The sequence below is a fragment of the Ranitomeya variabilis genome, chromosome 1 (assembly GCF_051348905.1).
Source record: "Ranitomeya variabilis isolate aRanVar5 chromosome 1, aRanVar5.hap1, whole genome shotgun sequence".
In the NCBI taxonomy this organism is placed as follows: domain Eukaryota; kingdom Metazoa; phylum Chordata; class Amphibia; order Anura; family Dendrobatidae; genus Ranitomeya; species Ranitomeya variabilis.
This window is the reverse complement of record NC_135232.1, coordinates 652,669,423-652,688,325: the sequence shown is the minus strand read 5'-3', so window position 1 is coordinate 652,688,325 and position 18,903 is coordinate 652,669,423. Positions and strand designations below refer to the sequence as shown.

Below are 18,903 nucleotides of genomic sequence, written 5' to 3'. Positions count from 1 at the left end.
CGATATAGACAACGAGCCGACCTAAACTAGATCGCTGGAGCGTCGCTGTTTAGGTCGCTGTAGAGACGTCAAACACAGCAACTCCAGAACGATGCAGGAGCGATCCAGTGACGTAACGGCGACTCACTTCTCGTTCTCGCTGGTTGTTAGCTCCATTACATCCATTGTTAGCGTCGTTGCTTTTGACGTCAAACATGACGATACACGCCGACCTGGTGACGAAATAAAGTTCTGGACTTCTAGCTCCGACCAGCGATGGCACAGCGGGATCCAGATCGCTGCTGCGTGTCAAACACAACGAGATCGCTATCCAGGACGCTGCAACGTCACGGATTGTTGTCGTTCTCTTTGCAAAGTTGCTGAGTGTGACGGTACCTTAAGAGCTACCCATTTGGCCATGAAATGGCCTCGTACTATAGTGCTTTTTTGCACTTAATCTCTGGCATTTTATATGGTGACTCACGAATTGTATGAGGCTCCTTTGGCCATGAAAACAATGTACAGATAAGCATTTCTGATTCTACCCAAAAAATCAGAAAAAAAAAGGGGGAATCCCACAACCTGATAGAAGATCATTAGCAAAAGTAGTAATTTAAAACATAACATTTAATAATTCATTAAAATTACCAGGACACAAGAAAACATATATAATAAGAACCCTAAAGGACCTGCAACACAACCGTACCTCCTTTTTACCTGGTAGGGTGGAGCCCTCCATCCTGGCTGCCATATCCCCTGATGATTGGATGAAACACGTTGGGAGGTGGTTTACTCTTAACTGGCACTAATGATTTCAACCCACGATATGGATGACTCTTCAGCGGCTGAATGCCCACAGCTCCACATGAGTGTCTGAAAAATCTTTGCCAGAGGTCCGGACATTAATCTGAATTGGGTGAGACAATTCCAGTTTAATTATTTTATATGGATCTGTAATACAATATTAGGTTTCATGTCAGTGGTACCGGCATAGGTAGTACAGTATAGCCAATTGGTGCCCTAATTGAACTTGCTGGTTGTGTTGCAAGTCCTTTAGGGATCTGATTATATATGTTTTGTTGTGTCATGGTATATTTTTAATGAATTATTAAATGCCATGAATACAAAGTTCTAAAAGGTCCCAAGAAGCAATTCTAGTGCTACTTTTGCATTGATGTTTGTGTGATGTGGGTGCCAGACAAAGAAATCGTACCATTTGCTATTACTTAACCTAAGAGACTGATGCTGAGCAGGGAAAGTCCTTGGGAGGCATAGGTTCAGAAAGAGTTTTGTCACTCGCAGAGCACTTAATGCCTCATTTGCATAAGATTTGTTTAATCAAATAACAATCTCCTCTGTTTGTACTATCTGCAGTGGTGAGACTAGCGTCCTTGCAGACCAGTGCACTAGCCAAGGTTTAGTGAGGTCACAGCTAGGGATGAGGAACATGATGGCAGCGGGGGGAAGGACCCGCATAGGGCATTAGGGGAGCTTAGGGATAGGAACAGACTGAGTTAGGAGGTGCCCCATCCCGTGTTCCCTACTATTAGGGCCTTCCTCCCCCTTTTCCCATCCTGTTGTTGGTGTTTGTTGTACCGTCCGCTGGACCGACTCTTGTGGTTATGACAGGACAGATGTATACAGCCGTATAACTGCGCTCTTGCACTTTTCAATCATCAATGACCATGTCTTTGGGAACACATCCTTTTCACAAATAGAATATCAGTACTCAGTATCAGACTGAGGTGCCAAGGGTCAAATAGCTTACAAAAATTACCGTAGTATATAGGCAGTTTGACAAAAAAAATACCCTTTAAAAATGTAATTTTAATAATTCATTTAAAAAAAGAATATTTAAGATTAGCCTCAATTCAGAACTACTTAATTATCCACAAACCAAAAGGCACAATGGGTATATGGGTGCATAAAGTTTAAGTATCTCTCCCTATAGTATGCTTGTGCTGAAATGGCTACCTGGTGGCAGAGGTTGGAACCCCACTGATAAACGTAAATGGTGCCCGGCTCAACGTCGACTGACCATAACTGGACCTGTCAATCCCTAGTCCAGTATGATAAAATCAGATTAAACCAACTCAGAACCAGATCCCATAGGGACGTCAAAAGCCCCAAAAGAATAAATCTTTTACCAATACATAGCTGTCACATCCATGACAACATCATTAACTAGATGAGGCAGTAGTGTTTCAATATTTATGTCCTCATATTTACATCTTACTTTTTAGGGGATAACTCAAAAAATATAGGAAAAAAAGGGATAATGAAAAATGGTAGGTAACTTATACGCAGGGTCGGACTGGCCCACCGGAGAACCGGAGGATTCTCCGGTAGGCCTAGGCACTGACACCTGCTGGCATACTGCCAGCAGCTGCCTAGGGCCCCTGGTGCTCCAGGGGCCGCCTGGCAGTGGAGTGTCGCTAATAGCAGCACACCCAGCTGCTATAGGGCCCAAAAGTCATGGGGGCCAGCCCGATGCCAGCTGAGCAGCAGCTGAAGATGGAAGCCTGTCCCCGCTGCTAAAGAGAAATTAATATTCACAGTTCCCCACTCCCCCATAGGCGTGGAGAGGAGTGAATATTCATTTCAATTTAATAGCGGGAAGTGTTAGCCACAGCCTGAGGATAACACTGCCCGCATGTAAAGCTGGTGTGGCTGCATCGGGCCCCTGCAGGGTGACTAACCCTGAGGGCAATTGGCGGGCAGGGAGCGATCCCTGCAGCTTGGCAGCGAAGCGTAGCTGCAGGGATCTGATGCCATCCCTCTTCCTGCCCGCTGGCTGGCGCTTCCTGTTCGACACAGCACGGCTGGGTGACAACATCATTCAGTGCGGATGTTTCAGCGAGAAAGCTGATGGCGACAAAGATGCTGTTGGGATGTGCTGCGGCTATGGGGAACGTGCAGAGAGGTGAGTGGTGCTGTGTGTCTGTCTGCCTGTGTGCGTGTATGTGGTGCGGTGCTGTGTGTGTGTGTGTGTGTGTGTGTATGTGTGGTGTGGTGCAGTGTTGGAGATGTGTGTATTGGAGATTGGCAATGATGTGGGTAATGGAGAGAGCAGTGATAGGGATGATGGGGGAGAAGGCAATGTTGTTGGTGGTAGAAATAATGATGGGGTGGTGGGGGAGGAGGCAATGATGGAGGTGGTGGAAAGGACAAAGAGGGTGGTGGTGGAGAAGGCAATGTTGGTGGTGGTGGAATGGGCAATGATGGGGTGGTGGGGAAGATGGCAATGATGTGGTGGAGGAAAGGACAATAATGGTGGTGCTGGTGAGGGGGGGGGCAATGATGCACAGGGGCTTAATAGAGGATTCCCCTGTTCTCCTGTGGGCAAGTCCAAGCCTGGTGCCAGCACCCAGTTGTCAATTTCTGAATCCTTTTTTTTTCTAGGGGGATATCTAGCAGAGGTCTGCTCTTACTCTCCCTGAAAAAAAAGTTTCTGGGGAAACTTACCCTCCATATGTCCCAGAAATGTTAAAAATGAGAAAATGCAAGAATTTACTAAAATAGACATGTCAGGAGAGCAATGGTAATGGATCCTGTTTGATTTATTCAAACAAGCTCAGTATCACTTTATTATAATCACATTATTAAAGGGATTTTACACTTTTATAAATAACAGCCAAGAGACATGCAGCCGCGGGGATTTGAATATTGTCTTTGGCATTCACAAAAAATATTGATTAGCACTCGAGCATACTTAGATAACACCTTATCCGAGCACGTTCGCTCATCACTACTTACAATGCTTTGAAATATATATAAGAAGTGATCCTCATTTACCCCACCCGCTCTATCGCTTCCAGGTGTCTCTGGTCTCTGTTCTTGCATCACAAGACATGGCATGTCGTAATGGACATGTGGTCTCAGTATAACCTAGTGACTGGCTGTAGGGGTGTCACATGTCATGAAGAACAGAGACTAATGAGAGAATTGGAAGCAGCAGGGGATCAGTGTGGTGAGGATTACTACATTTATAATATTGGAGCAAGTTAAGAGATTTTTTTAATCTGTGGAAACCCCTTTTAGTAATAAGCATGCATTCTACCGTGAACTATTCAGCCTTTTTACTGTTATTCAAGTTCTATATAAAATCACATTCTAGAACTGTGTGGGAATGTGACTGAGTGACCTTTGTTTAACTTGATTTTTATAAATCGATAGTAAATCTGAAAATATGAAAATGTGTTATATATCTTAGAGGCTTCTTTCTTTTCCTGTACTGATTTTTCATTCTCAATATTCTCAATTGATGGGTAAAATCGGTCTTCCATGAATACAGACTTTCCCATTACTAAGATAGAAGACAGCTGGTGCCCATGAAGTTCTATGGAGAAATGTAACTATTGTGTCAGGAGAACTTGCAGCGAAATGTATGTGTCTGAATCTAGTTCTTCCCGCCTCCATAGAACTTTATGAGCACCAACTGTCATATCCTATCTCCGTACTGGGAAAGTCTATATTCACTGAAAACAGATTTTATGTCACACTGTGGCGGTCTTTTCAATGGAAAGGAGGCCTTAATGTGTCCCTGGAAGTGGGACCCTAACTATCCCTCTCCCACGGGTACTCTTAAAGGTAGAGAGACCTGACCTTATATGCTCCTGTTAATGTCCTAATCTGGCCCCTCCCCCTCACCCAGGAGATCTGGGACAGAAATGTTAAGGTACCTTCACACGAAACGACTTTGTAACGATATCGCTAGCGATCCGTGACGTTGCAGCGTCCTGGCTAGCGATATCGTTTAGTTTGACACGCAGCAGCGATCAGGATCCTGCTGTGATGTCGCTGGTCGCTGAATAAAGTTCAGAACTTTATTTGGTCGTCCGATCGCCGTGTATCGTTGTGTTTGACAGCAAAAGCAACGATACCAGCGATATTTTACACTGGTAACCAGGGTAAACATCGGGTTACTAAGCGCAGGGCCGCGCTTAGTAACCCGATGTTTACCCTGGTTACCAGTGTAAAATGTAAAAAAACCAAACAGTACATACTCACCTTCGCGTCCCCCGGCGTCCGCTTCCCACACTGAGCGCCGCAAAGTGAAAGTGAAAGCACAGCACAGCGGTGACGTCACCGCTGTGCCCTGCTACTGCCGGCGCTCAGTCAGTGCAGGAAGCGGACGCCGGGGGACGCATGTAATATGTACTGTTTGTTTTTTTTACATTTTACGCTGGTAACCAGGGTAAACATTGGGTTACTAAGCGCGGCCCTGCGCTTAGCAACCAGATGTTTACCCTGGTTACCCGGGGACCTCGGCATCGTTGGTCGCTGGAGAGCGGTCTGTGTGACAGCTCTCTAGCGACCAAACAGCGACGCTGCAGCGATCGGCATCGTTGTCGCTATCGCTGCAGCGTCGCTCCATGTGAAGGTACCTTTAGTGTATAAACACGCAAGACAAACAGGGATAACAAAAAGTAACTTACATACAAAAACATTCACCATGGGTAGAGAGGAATAAAGGGAAGGATAGGAATGTACAAACCAACTGGGAATTGGATAAAAGAGAAATCATACACCCAAAAACAGCAAACAACAATCTCCAGCAGCAACTACGAACTCCAACTTCAGCACACCAACTCCAGCAAGCCAGGAAGTAAACTTTCACAGGCAGGTATGATAATATCTGGCCAGGTTTTATAGAGAGGGAAAATGAGCAGGTCAGGAGCATCTGTGAGAGGGAGGTGCATGTCTCCAACCAGCATACAAAGACTTGGTAACCTCTTCAGCGCCAATGGAAAGGAAGTCCATTTAATATGAGGAACAAAACACACAGGCTAAATGAAAGACCTGTGATTCACAATATGTAGTGATCTTCTACTCACAGATCTCCCAGGAGGATGTGACATACTTGTGACATTTTACCTGTGAATCAGTTCAGGAGGAGAAAGAAGCTGATTTCTCTAATAAGGTGTCTTACAAAGTTGCTTATTTTCACTATTGATTTTTTAAATAAAAATTAAAAGAGCGGTCAATCTTTAAAGCATCTTTCACCTTTGCTTTATTATTTGCTGTAGAATCCCTAAATATACTGATTGTTGTTTCTTCTTTCTTTTAGGAAATCTGTGAAAATCCCCAGTTTATAATAGGAGGAGCTAACAGAACAGATATCTGTCAAGGAGATTTGGGTAAGATAATCACACAATACATGAAAAGAAGAAATTTATAATATAAGCATAGTGTAGTCTGTATTCAATGCTACACACAGGGGAGAGGAGTAAATCACCGATACTGAGCTGTACAGAGTTGTACCTTGTGCATGCAGAAAAATTAGTAAAACAAAATCAAACACTATGATCAGCAAATCATCAATATTATCTATCATGACTCAACAAATTACAAAACCAGACAACTATTGTATTTCTTGTACCACTTATAGCAATGATTATGCCCAGGGTGTGACTGACCCACAGCAGAACCGCAGAGTCCTCCGGTGGGCCAATGTGCAAGAGTTGGCCACCACCCTCTTATATGAGCAGCACTTGGCAACTTGAATAACTGAGACAGAGGCAGCGTCTTATATGTTTAACAATCTAACCAGTTCTTTGTCATATAAATTTGTGATTGAGGATAATCATGTAGCTGAAAAGTGGGGCCCTGGAATTAGTTACTGGTGGGCTCTTGGCACCCCTGTCCGACACATTATGCTGTATGTTTGGAGGGCTGTGTGGGGGGCTATTATACTGTTTGGAGAGTTGTGCAGAGGCCAATATACTTTGAGGAGGGATGTGTATGGGCCATTATGTTGTTTGGAGGGCTATGTGGTGTCAATAATACTGTTTGTATGGCTAGTTGGGGCCATTATAATGTGTGGGGGCCATTATACAGTATAAATGATGGTTGGGGCCATTATACTGTATGGAGGGCCATCATACTTTATGGAGGGCTGTGTAGGGACCATCATATTGCATGGAGGGCTGTGTCAACGCCATCATCCTGTGTTGGGTTACTCTATGGGCATCATACTTTGTGGTGAGTGTACTGTAGATTCATTATACTGTGCATCTGGAGGAATTTACTGTGGGGGTATATTCCTGTGTTTGGGGGGTACATTTGTTGGCATCCTACTTTATGAGGGCTATACAGTATAATGAGTGGGAACAGTGTCGGGCTGGGTTGTCAAAGGTTGATTCTTGGGACCCACTGTTCGGACACATCCAAAAGTTACCTGATGCTAGTACATGAATTTAATTTTGCTTCTATGTAATATGAATTTGGCTAGCTTGTTTTATGAATGATGACTTTTTCTGCAAATTGTGAATTGAGTGTAATAGTATTACTCATTAGCACGCCCTCATGGGGGCCTACCAGAGGATTCTCCTGTTCTCCTATGGGTCAGTCCAAGCATGTGTGGGAACACGAAGGGGCTACAATAAGGGCACAATTAGGCCGGCGTCACACTGGCGAGTTTTATGGACTTATGAGTGCAGAAAATACACCCGTAAAATACGCATAACACACGGCCCAATGATTCTCTATGGCCCAGCTCCTATCAGCCGTATTTTACGGATCCGTATTATACGGTCTTCTACGGCCGTACAAAATCGCAGCATGCTGCGTTTGTCACCGTATTGCGCAAAAAAAACGCCAATGAAAGTCTATGGGGGCGAGAAAAATACGGATTACACATGGACCAGCAGTGTGACTTGCAAGAAATACGCAGCGGTGTTCTATAGAAAAGCCGGTAATTCAATTGCCGGCTTTTCATTTCTCCTTCCCAAACCCGACATGATATGAGACATGGTTTACATACAGTAAACCATCTCATATCCCTTTTTTTTTGCATATTCCACACTAGTAATGTTAGTAGTGTGTATGTGCAAAATTTGGGCACTGTAGCTTGTAAAATAAAGGGTTAAATCGCTGAAAAAATTGGCGTGGGCTCCCGCTCAATTTTCTCCACCAGAGTGGTAAAGCCAGTGACTGAGGGCAGATATTAATAGCCTAGAGAGGGTCCATGGTTATTGGCCCCCCTGGCTACAAACATCTGCCCCCAGCCACCCCAGAAAAGGCACATCTGGAAGATGCGCCTATTCTGGCACTTGGCCACTCTCTTCCCACTCCCCTGTAGCAGTGGGATATGGGGTAATGAAGGGTTAATGTCACCTTGCTATTGTAAGGTGACATTAATCCAGATTAATAATGGAGAGGCGTCAATTATGACACATATCCATTATTAATCCAATAGTACGAAATGGTTAATAAAACACACACACATTATTTACAAGTGTTTTAATGAAATAAAGACACAGGTTGTTGTAATATTTTATTATACTGGTAATCCACCTGATGACCCTCATTCTGTAACAAAGGAAAAATAAAAAAACAACAATATCTCATACCTTCCGACGCTCAGGTCAAGTCCCACGAAGTAAATCCATCTGAAGGGGTAAAATCATTTTACAGCCAGGAGCTGTGCTAAAGCAGTGCTCGTGGCTGTAAAACCCCCGGGAATGAATGGATTGCAGGGGAATGACCTGTAGTTACCTTGAGTTGCGGTGAGGCGCCCTCTGCTGGATGTCCTCATATGAACTCGAGCGTGGGAACTTTTACCAAGCTCCAGTTCATGAGGACATCCAGCAGAGGGCAGTGTGAGGGGTTGCCACGCTTAGCTGCTTCCTCAGGTAGACACAGGAACACTTTAGTGGTGAAGCACCTGCTAGTTTATTGAAGTCCGCATACACCAAGGCAGGGCTCAGAAAACAAAAATGGAGCCTTTCTGGCTTAACAGAAAAAAACAAATAAAGAATAACCGAGTCTTTTTCTCTGTAGTCTTCAACCTGCAGACACCTGGCAATGTGCTCCGCTCCTCCTTGGAGCTCTGTGGGAGTACCTCCTCTCCCAAGACACCACACAGACTGTCTCACATGTCCAGGTATTTAACCAAGACCATGTGATGATCACATGATTGTGACATCACCACAGGTCCTGCTAGTACACATGCCGGTGTCGGCTGAAGGAAGAGATATGGTGAGCACTCTCCCTCCCACTCTATGAGTGCTCACATAAAACCAGCTCATGTATGCAGCTTACTTTAACCCTCCCAACACTTAGTGTGCTGGAGGAAAAATATCCTGTTTCATACCACTAACGCCAACATGCGCAGTCACACATTTCTCCTCTCGTACATTGTGCCAGTGACCCTGTCACAGGCAGGTATTGTGGTGTTTCTGGAAAAAGTATTGTTTTTTGTCTTATCTTTTGTAGCTAAGATCAAGTTTAGTATCTGCTCTTATCAATGGTTATGGCTTGGCTTTTGAAATGGAACAGAAACACTATAACATAGTGAAAGGAAGCTTCGTGTGCATCATTTTGGCATACACAGCTCTGGCAAAAATTAAGAGACCACTGCAAAATGATCCGTTTGTCTGATTTTTCTCTTTATAGGTATATTTTTCAGTAAAATGTAAATTGTTCTTTTATTCTGTAAACTTCTGACAACATGTCTCTGAATTTCGAAGCAATAAATTTTGTATTTTTTTTTTTGAAAAGGAGAAGTGGTCAAAATAAAAAAAAAAACCCCAGTGCTTTCAGACCTCAAATAATGAAAGTAAACAAGTGCGTCACACTTGAGCCAAAGTTCCCACGCTCGAGTTCATATGAGGACATCCAGCAGGGGGCGCATCACCGCAACTCAAGGTAACTACAGGACATTCCCCTGCACTCATTCATTCATGCATTCAATCCCCGGGGGTTTTACAGCCACGAGCACCGCATTAGCACAGCTCCTGGCTGTAAAATGATTTAACCACTTCAGATGGATTTACATCGTGGGACGTGACTGATCATCGGAAGGTATGGGATATTGTTGTTTGTTTTTTTTTCTTTTTTACAGAACGAGGGTCTTCAGGTGGATTAAGATAATAATAAAATATTACAACACCCTGTGTCTTTATTTCATTAAAGTACTTTGTAATAATGTGTGTGTGTTTTATTAACCATTTCCTACTTTTGGATTAATAATGGATAGGTGTCATAATTGACGCCTCTCCATTATTAATCTGACTTAATGTCACCTTACAATAGCAAGGTGACGTTAACCCTTCATTACCCCATATCCCACCGCTACACGGGAGTGGGAAGAGAGTGGCCAAGTGCCAGAATAGGCGCATCTTCCAGATGTGCCTTTTCTGGGGTGGCTGGGGGCAGATGTTTGTAGCCAGGGGGGCCAATAACCATGGACCCTCTCCTGGCTATTAATATCTGCCCTCAGTCACTGGCTTTACCACTCTGACGGAGAAAATTGTGCGGGAGCCCACGCCAATTTTTTCCACGATTTAACCGTTTAATTTAATAGCTACAGCGGCCAAATTTGACACACAGACACTTCTTACATTAGTGAAGAGGAATATGTAATAAAATAATAATAATAATAATAATAATCTTTATTTATATAGCGCCAACATATTCCGCAGCGCTTTACAGTTTAACAGTTTCAAACACAACAGTCATAGGTAACAATGTTAACAATACAGCAATAAAGCAAAATAAGACGACCCTGCTCGTGAGAGCTTACAATCTACAATGAGGTGGGGAGATACAAAGTACAGGTGTGTATTTACAATGATGGTCCAGCCATCTTCAGGGGGTGGGGGGTAGATGAGATAGTGAATGGGCTACACACACACACAAACATAAAATGACTGATTAGGGAACGTGATAGGCCGCTCTGAACAAATTGAGTTTTGAATAAAAGAAGGGATATGAGATGGTTTACTGTATGTAAACCATGTCTCATATCCTGTCGGGTTTGTGAAGGAGAGAGCAAAAGCCGGCAATTGAATTAGCGGCTTTCATGCTATCTAGCGCTGCATTAAATATAAATATACATATATAGGTGTCTCACTGACATATATATATATATACCTATTCTATGTGTATATATCTACTCTATTCTAACCTGTCAGTGTGATTTTACTGTACACCGCGCTGAATTGCCGGCTTTTCAAAGGACACCGTTGCGTAAAAATCAGACAGAACTCGCATGGTGCGAGTGCTGTGCGATTTTTTTTCTCGCACCCATTGACTTGCATTGGCGAGTCTCGTCCGAGAATCACAGCAATACGCAGCAAGCTGCGATTTTTTTCTCAGTCCGATTTCGGCTGAGAAAAAAATCACAAATGAAAAGACACCTATTGAATAATATTGGTCCGAGTGCAATCCGATTTTTTATCGGATTGCACTCGTCCGTTTTCCTTGCAAGTGGAAATGAGCCCTTACACAGTTAAAGGGATTGACCAGTATAAAATGATGAGTCTGCAGTCACTCTGTATGACTGCAGACTTATGAATCCCCCCAACGCACCACTGTGTGCTGCAAGTATTTGCCAATTTCTGAGCCGGGACCAGAGGGTATGCATGAGTTATACATACTCCTGGCCAGAACCCATCCAGTGATTGTGATCCCACTGCATACACTTGTAAAGAGAGAGCCTCGACCACTGGCCTGGAGTATGTATAACGCATACGTACCCGCCAATCCCAGCTCAGGAACTGGCGAATCCTTGCAATGCACAGTGCATGCACTGGAGGATTCAGTGACTGTATACTTATCATTTTAGACCGCACAACCCCTTTAATAAAAAGTTGCCAGAGTAGGGCAGTCCTAAAGATTGACAGTTCAGTGTAGCGCCTTTTGGACCCCGATTTGGACCCCTGCAGAGGTAGGGGCCACGCTGAGGCTGCAGGCTGGCAAGTAACATGGGCAATGAGCTGTACACTGTAAAATTAGGTATCCCTATTTTGTAGACTGGAAAAGATTTTTAATAAGAGGTAAATTGCAAAATTGTTTGCTATTGCATGCACTTTGTAATTTTGACACTTTAAAGGGGTTGTCCACTACTCGGACAACACCTTCTCAATCCCTATGTTTTCCCCTTGGAAAATTACAACATATTTGACTCCGATGCCAGTGCCGTTACTGCAGTTTCAACACTGGCTCTCCTGAGAATCATGTGACATTATGTCATGCAATCCCTGCAGCCAATAAGTGCTGGTGTCACTCTCCCCTCCATTGGACAAATAAAAACACCTCTGGAGGAAGGGAGAACTGCTGATCTTTCACTTCCTTTGAATGCATGTTCATCCGAAGGTGGGGAAAAAGAAGCCACCACTGATTAACCTCAAGGATTGCGTGACATTATTATCCTCAGGAGAGCTATTCCTGACACCGCACTGGACGTGAGTATAAGTATTGTCATTTCACCAGGGATTGAAAAATGGTTATTTAAAAAGTGCACAACCTCTTTCAGAACTTGAGAAAACAACCATTTGTTTAATTAGTGGCTTTCCCCTACTGCAACATAAATTATCCTAGGAGTTGTGTATGGGACCCACAAACAGTTCTTACTGTCAGGCTCATATGCCTGGTTGGTGGTACAGGCTAAAATGAAACCTAAGTTTCTGTGCTGCCACATGGCCGAGCGTGTCATCCTGTAACTTAAGCCATTTTGCGAGGCAGGAGGTTGGCAGGCTGCTACTCAGATGCTCTGGATGAACTTGGATATTTTCTGGTCATGTTGTGGAGAATGCAAATGACGTAAAGTATCATAGCTAAAGTTCCCTGTAACTTTATCTATGTAGTGACAGGCCTCCTGCAGCACTGAAAGCCTCAGACTTTGCTTTTGGCTCTTAACGTTATGCCATTTTTAGGATGTAAATTCTGTGCAGATTTAATTTTTTAATGATTAAAGCGCTTCAAATACTCTGCATATACACTCCTCAACAATGAAATTGTAACACTAAGAAGGTAAAGTCGTGGAATCCTGGAAATAACAGGATGGATAGACATTTTACTGATATGAAAATCATACAAAAAAATGGAAACAACATTTTCAAAACAGCTCAGCTAATTCAATATCGAGTATGAATGCGCAGAATTCCTGACACTTACTGTCTCGTCTGGTACAAATAAGGTTTTTAATGGTCGACTGAGGAATGTATTTTATGCTGAATGCAAATCATCAAGATCCGCTGCTGGCAGCTCCTTTTGCAATTGGCGACCAATGACGCTCATCATTTTTCACTACATCTAATACTCTATTCGTACATACCCTTAGAATGAAGGCATTTGGAGGAGGCAAGATCTGCCCCGATTTTTACTGTGTACACGTCTGCTGTCAGTGCTCAAATTATTACAAAAACAAAAAATTCTGGTGAACTTGATTTATAATTATTTTAGAGTTGCATTATATTCTAACTATCAAACTTTATTGTTCAATAGGTGACTGCTGGTTTCTAGCTGCTATTGCTTGTTTAACCCTCAATGAAAAATTACTTTTTCGAGTAATACCTCCGGAACAGAATTTTATAGAAAATTATGCTGGGATTTTCCATTTTCAGGTGAAAAGAAAATAATTTTGTGTATGTTTAAATAACAATGTTATTGTACCTTATATCATAGGAAGCTGCTTTTTAGTACATGCACTAGGTAAAGATTTTTGTATCTAACATAATGTGGCATTAGAAATCTTTCCCATGTCAGTGGTTTTTATCCGCATCATCAGCTTGGTCAGTGTGTTCGTTTTTACCATCAGATTTTGGCCAAAGATTCAATATATTTTCTCTCGTGAAAAAAATGTTGGTTTCTTAGGCTTCAGACCATGAAAAATGGACAGCACATGGATGACATGTTGTCTGATTTTTTTCACTGACCCATAGATTCACATTGGAGAGTTTCATCTGACACTCAAATCAATATCGGACGAGTTTCTGTAATTTTGTGTACATCCCTCGGTTCCAGGAAAAAAAATCAAACATGTAAACTATGCCATTATCAACCAATATAGTCCAAAATAAGCTTGTGGTATAGAATAAACATCAAGAATCCAAAAATATGCCCCAACACTAACACATAGTAGGGGACATACAGCAATTATATGGGTCCCCATATAATTAACACACCAACACTCTGATTGGCTGACGGCGGCATAAAAGGATCGTCACTTCCCCTTCCTTGTACACACTCCCTGAAGAAGAATACACGAAACGTGCGTTGGCGTGGAGGGAAACACCATCAGCTCTGCATTAATAAGCTGGATTCCAAACCTGAACACTTACTGCTATAGGTAAATCTGCCCTCTACAAACTTTTACCTGCACTACATTATGTTATGGTCTTTATTATTCATTTAACATAGGCACTTGCACCTTTTGTTCTTTTGGCATCTTGCCTAAAATTAGACCAGGTAGTGTGGCAATTTAATCCATATACTTTAATGGTGGATAAACCTGCTGTTTATGATTGGACACTATCCAGCTAAAACTATTTGCACACTTGTTGTTGATATTATATCTGCAGTGACTGACACTGCTTCCCTCACACGAAAAGGCACCTTGTTGAATTTTGTGAATTTTATATACATGTGTTTTTTAAATATATTTTCAATAAATTGTTATTTTTTAAACAAACACACTGATAATAGTGGTTATTGCTATATGTCCCCTACTATGTGTTAGTGTTGGGGCATATTTTTGGATTCTTGATGTAAACTATGCCATAGAATATCATTGATACAAATGCGATGTGTGGAAAACACAAATAGCACTTTAAATTTACTTAATGGATATTCTTGATTAATGTCTTATGGTTTAGTGTATACAGCTCCTAAAGTAGACATATTCTTATATCCCTTCTATATTCGTGTAAAGTGCGAGAAAGTGGTAGTCATGAGCAAGCTGCTGTCCGGTTACGCCCTGGCACTTTTCACATGGTGTCCCAAGATGCTGAAGGGTGTGGGATGCATCACACTCACTAGTAAGCTGCAGGTCTCCGCTACCTCCAGGCTTTCATCCTCAGGAGTCTCACCACAAAATTCAGGAGCCACCAAGTTCATTACACCAGGCAAACATTTACTGATCAGTTCAAGTTCATCAAGTGGTAACACGTGGGATGGGGCACAGCACTTCGTATGTCTTACTTTCTTAACACAACACATCTTCAGCCCTACCACTCGTTCTTCCTTGGGCATCGCTTCGCCCACTGGCTTAGTTAGCCCCAGGGATCTCACTTGCAGTTCGGAAGTGTGGGATCCATTACCTTCCATTTTGGTGGGTGCCTGTCCACCTTCCCTTGTATGCCAAAAGGACATGATGTGCCTGGCAGCCACTATGTCGGACCTTGGGCTCCGGGCTCGACAAGAGAGTACTCTCGGATTCAAGTATGGCATCCCACTGCTTCGAATGGTAGATACATGCTGACCCTAGCAGCCCACTGGACTTGAAATTGGACATGTCACTGCACATCTCTAACTCCCTTACTATCAAGATGAGCCAACTTTTTATTAACACTAGTCCCTACCCACTGGGCTAGTTCTATCTATAATCAACTATGTTGTATCCTATAGACTAAACCTATTGTTCTTATCCTATGGCCTGTACCTCTACTAAACCACTGAAGCCCCTTTCACATGTAATTTTTTTGCTATCAGTCACAATACGTCGATTTTTGAAAAAAACGAATCCGGCGTCTGATTCGTTTTTTTCTCATAGACTTGTATTAGCAATGGATGGCCTCACGTTTCATCCGTCGTTCGCCGGATCCGTCAATAATTGTTTGTCCGGTGGCCGGAGACGACGGACAAAGTAATGTTTTTTGTGTACGTCGAAAAATCGGACAGCGATGGATCCATCGCTGTCCATCTTTTGCTCGAATGGAAGCCTATGGGCGCCGGATCCGTGAAATGATGGAATCCGACGACGGATTACGTTTTTTTTAACTGAGCATGCTCCAATTTATTTAGGATCCAATTAGCCAGCCCCCAAAGTTTTCTGCTTTCATCTGAACATAGTTAAACAACTTCTCGGGGTTTCCTCTCAACTTCATATATAACGTAGAATACACCCCACGTGTCATTCCCAGTGCAGTGATTGGGTGGATCCAAAAACGTCATCGGCTCAGACGCATGATGCGCTGTCTTTCTCGCTCCTTTTCAAGAACGATCGCTTCCAAAACGATTTGCCTCAAAAGTAAAATCCACGTAGATCTTCACAATGTTCGCAATCACACCTTCCATTTTTGCCACTTGCTCTACAACCTGTCAAAGATGTGCTGTAGAAACACTGTATATATAGGTTTTCAGTAGCCAATAACGTTTGGGAGCCTCCCATGGGCATTTTTAAAAATAGATCCATTGTAAAATGGAAGAAACGGATGAAAAAACTGATGGGACGGATCCGTTTTTTTGCCGGATCCGCTAGTCGGATGCATCGAAAAAATGGATCCGTCGCATTCAGCTTTTCATAATCTTCGACAGATCCGTCGAGCCAACGGATTGTGACTAATGGCAAAAAACTGATGTGTGAAAGGGGCCTTACTATATAAACAGTACTTATCTTATCCATAATCTAATCCTGTTTTTACCTGTTCTATGCACTACTCACATTATACAGTAGCAGTTTACATTACTTACATGCTGTACATTACCATAACACATTTTATAAGACGCACATCATCATTCGCGTTACATGTAAAACCGTATGACACTATATATACATAAGGCTGCCGTCACACTAGCAGTATTTGGTCAGTATTTTACATCAGTATTTGTAAGCCAAAACCCGGAGTGGAACAAATAGAGGAAAAGTATAATAGAAACATATGCACCACTTCTGTATTTATCACCCACTCCTGGTTTTGGCTTACAAATACTGATGGAAAATACTGACCAAATACTGCTAGTGTGACGGCAGCCTAACAGTCAATCATAATTACATTCACACAACAGAATTTTCCGTAAGTCCATATTAATTAAGTGAACTATTCTCATTCCTGTTTTTATTTTTTTGGAGGGGAGTGTTGGATTTTTACAGATCTGTGTGTAAAAACCTGAGTTTTGGTTAAAAATTGATGGCACACAAAAGCCATCTTTTTTTTTTGCAGATGCAAAAATGGACTTGGTTGTGTGAATGTGTTTTAATAAATATATTGGCTGGTGATTAGGAGTGTGGTTCTATGTGACAGAAGGGGATCCAATTTTAAGGAAGGTTAGAGTACTATTTTGTACTGTATATTACACACTTCTTGATGTTTTGTTTTCCAGTTTTGGCGTTATGGAGATTGGGTTGACGTTGTAATCGATGACTGCTTGCCGACATTTAACAATCAGTTAGTCTTCACCAAATCTTCTCAGCGCAATGAATTCTGGAGTGCACTACTGGAAAAAGCTTATGCAAAGTAATCACCTGTCCATTCTAACTGCTTTCCAACATGAGTTCTTTTACATAAGCAGCTAAATATAAAAACACACAAGTGGTGTCCATAAAAATGAATGTCCGGCAGAGAATTTCATGCTTGAGGTTGACTACTAGTGTTACTCATTACTGCAGCCTCATTCATGCCTCCGTGTATATTAGATTTCATATCACGTGAAACTTTCATAATTGAATAGTTACATTGATTCTTTGTTTGTTTCCAAAAACAATTTATTTATTATGCTTTGCTGATATAGCCCTATCATAATCCACAGCGCTTTACATACATTGTGAGCCCCATCGGGGACAGCGATGACAATCTAAATTCCCTTTCAGTATCCAAAGTAGCATTGTTTGGAATCTGTTTTTCTTGGTTAAGGTTAATGACTGGATATTGTGCAAATTGCCTCTTCTGAAAAAAAGAGGACTAAAGTCTATAGTGCCACCTGTTGGTAGTAGCGATGCCACAAGTCAAATGACTGAATTCAGTTTTGGGGGATTCAGTTAAAAGCACCCAGTATTAACACATACATGGTCTGAACCCTGCCTAAAGCAGCTATCTTTATTTATTTTTATCACAGATAGGATTACAAAGATTGATAACACCTCTACAGTGGGGCAAAAAAGTATTTAGTCAGTCAGCAATAGTGCAAGTTCCACCACTTAAAAAGATGAGAGGCGTCTGTAATTTACATCATAGGTAGACCTCAACTATGGGAGACAAACTGAGAAAAAAAAATCCAGAAAATCACATTGTCTGTTTTTTTATCATTTTATTTGCATATTATGGTGGAAAATAAGTATTTGGTCAGAAACAAACAATCAAGATTTCTGGCTCTCACAGACCTGTAACTTCTTCTTTAAGAGTCTCCTCTTTCCTCCACTCATTACCTGTAGTAATGGCACCTGTTTAAACTTGTTATCAGTATAAAAAGACACCTGTGCACACCCTCAAACAGTCTGACTCCAAACTCCACTATGGTGAAGACCAAAGAGCTGTCAAAGGACACCAGAAACAAAATTGTAGCCCTGCACCAGGCTGGGAAGACTGAATCTGCAATAGCCAACCAGCTTGGAGTGAAGAAATCAACAGTGGGAGCAATAATTAGAAAATGGAAGACATACAAGACCACTGATAATCTCCCTCGATCTGGGGCTCCATGCAAAATCCCACCCCGTGGGGTCAGAATGATCACAAGAACAGTGAGCAAAAATCCCAGAACCACGCGGGGGGACCTAGTGAATGAACTGCAGAGAGCTGGGACCAATGTAACAAGGCCTACCATAAGTAACACACTACGCCACCATGGACTCAGATCCTGCAGTGCCAGACGTGTCCCACTGCTTAAGCCAGTACATGTCCGGGCCCGTCTGAAGTTTGCTAGAGAGCATTTGGATGATCCAGAGGAGTTTTGGGAGAATGTCCTATGGTCTGATGAAACCAAACTGGAACTGTTTGGTAGAAACACAACTTGTCGTGTTTGGAGGAAAAAGAATACTGAGTTGCATCCATCAAACACCATACCTACTGTAAAGCATGGTGGTGGAAACATCATGCTTTGGGGCTGTTTCTCTGCAAAGGGGCCAGGACGACTGATCCGGGTACATGAAAGAAAGAATGGGGCCATGTATCGTGAGATTTTGAGTGCAAACCTCCTTCCATCAGCAAGGGCATTGAAGTTGAAACGTGGCTGGGTCTTTCAACATGACAATGATCCAAAGCA

General features: G+C 42.4%; 1 protein-coding gene across 1 annotated transcript in view; it reads left to right on the top strand.

Moving 5' to 3' along the window:
* CAPN3 (calpain 3) overlaps positions 1–18,903 on the top strand; it is a 180,532-nt gene that overhangs the window by 49,514 nt on the left and 112,115 nt on the right. Inside the window, exons 2-4 of the mRNA XM_077262543.1 lie at positions 6,050–6,119; positions 13,213–13,331; positions 17,029–17,162. Of these exons, the coding sequence (XP_077118658.1) occupies positions 6,050–6,119; positions 13,213–13,331; positions 17,029–17,162 (323 nt within the window). The remainder of the gene's footprint in view (positions 1–6,049; positions 6,120–13,212; positions 13,332–17,028; positions 17,163–18,903) is intronic.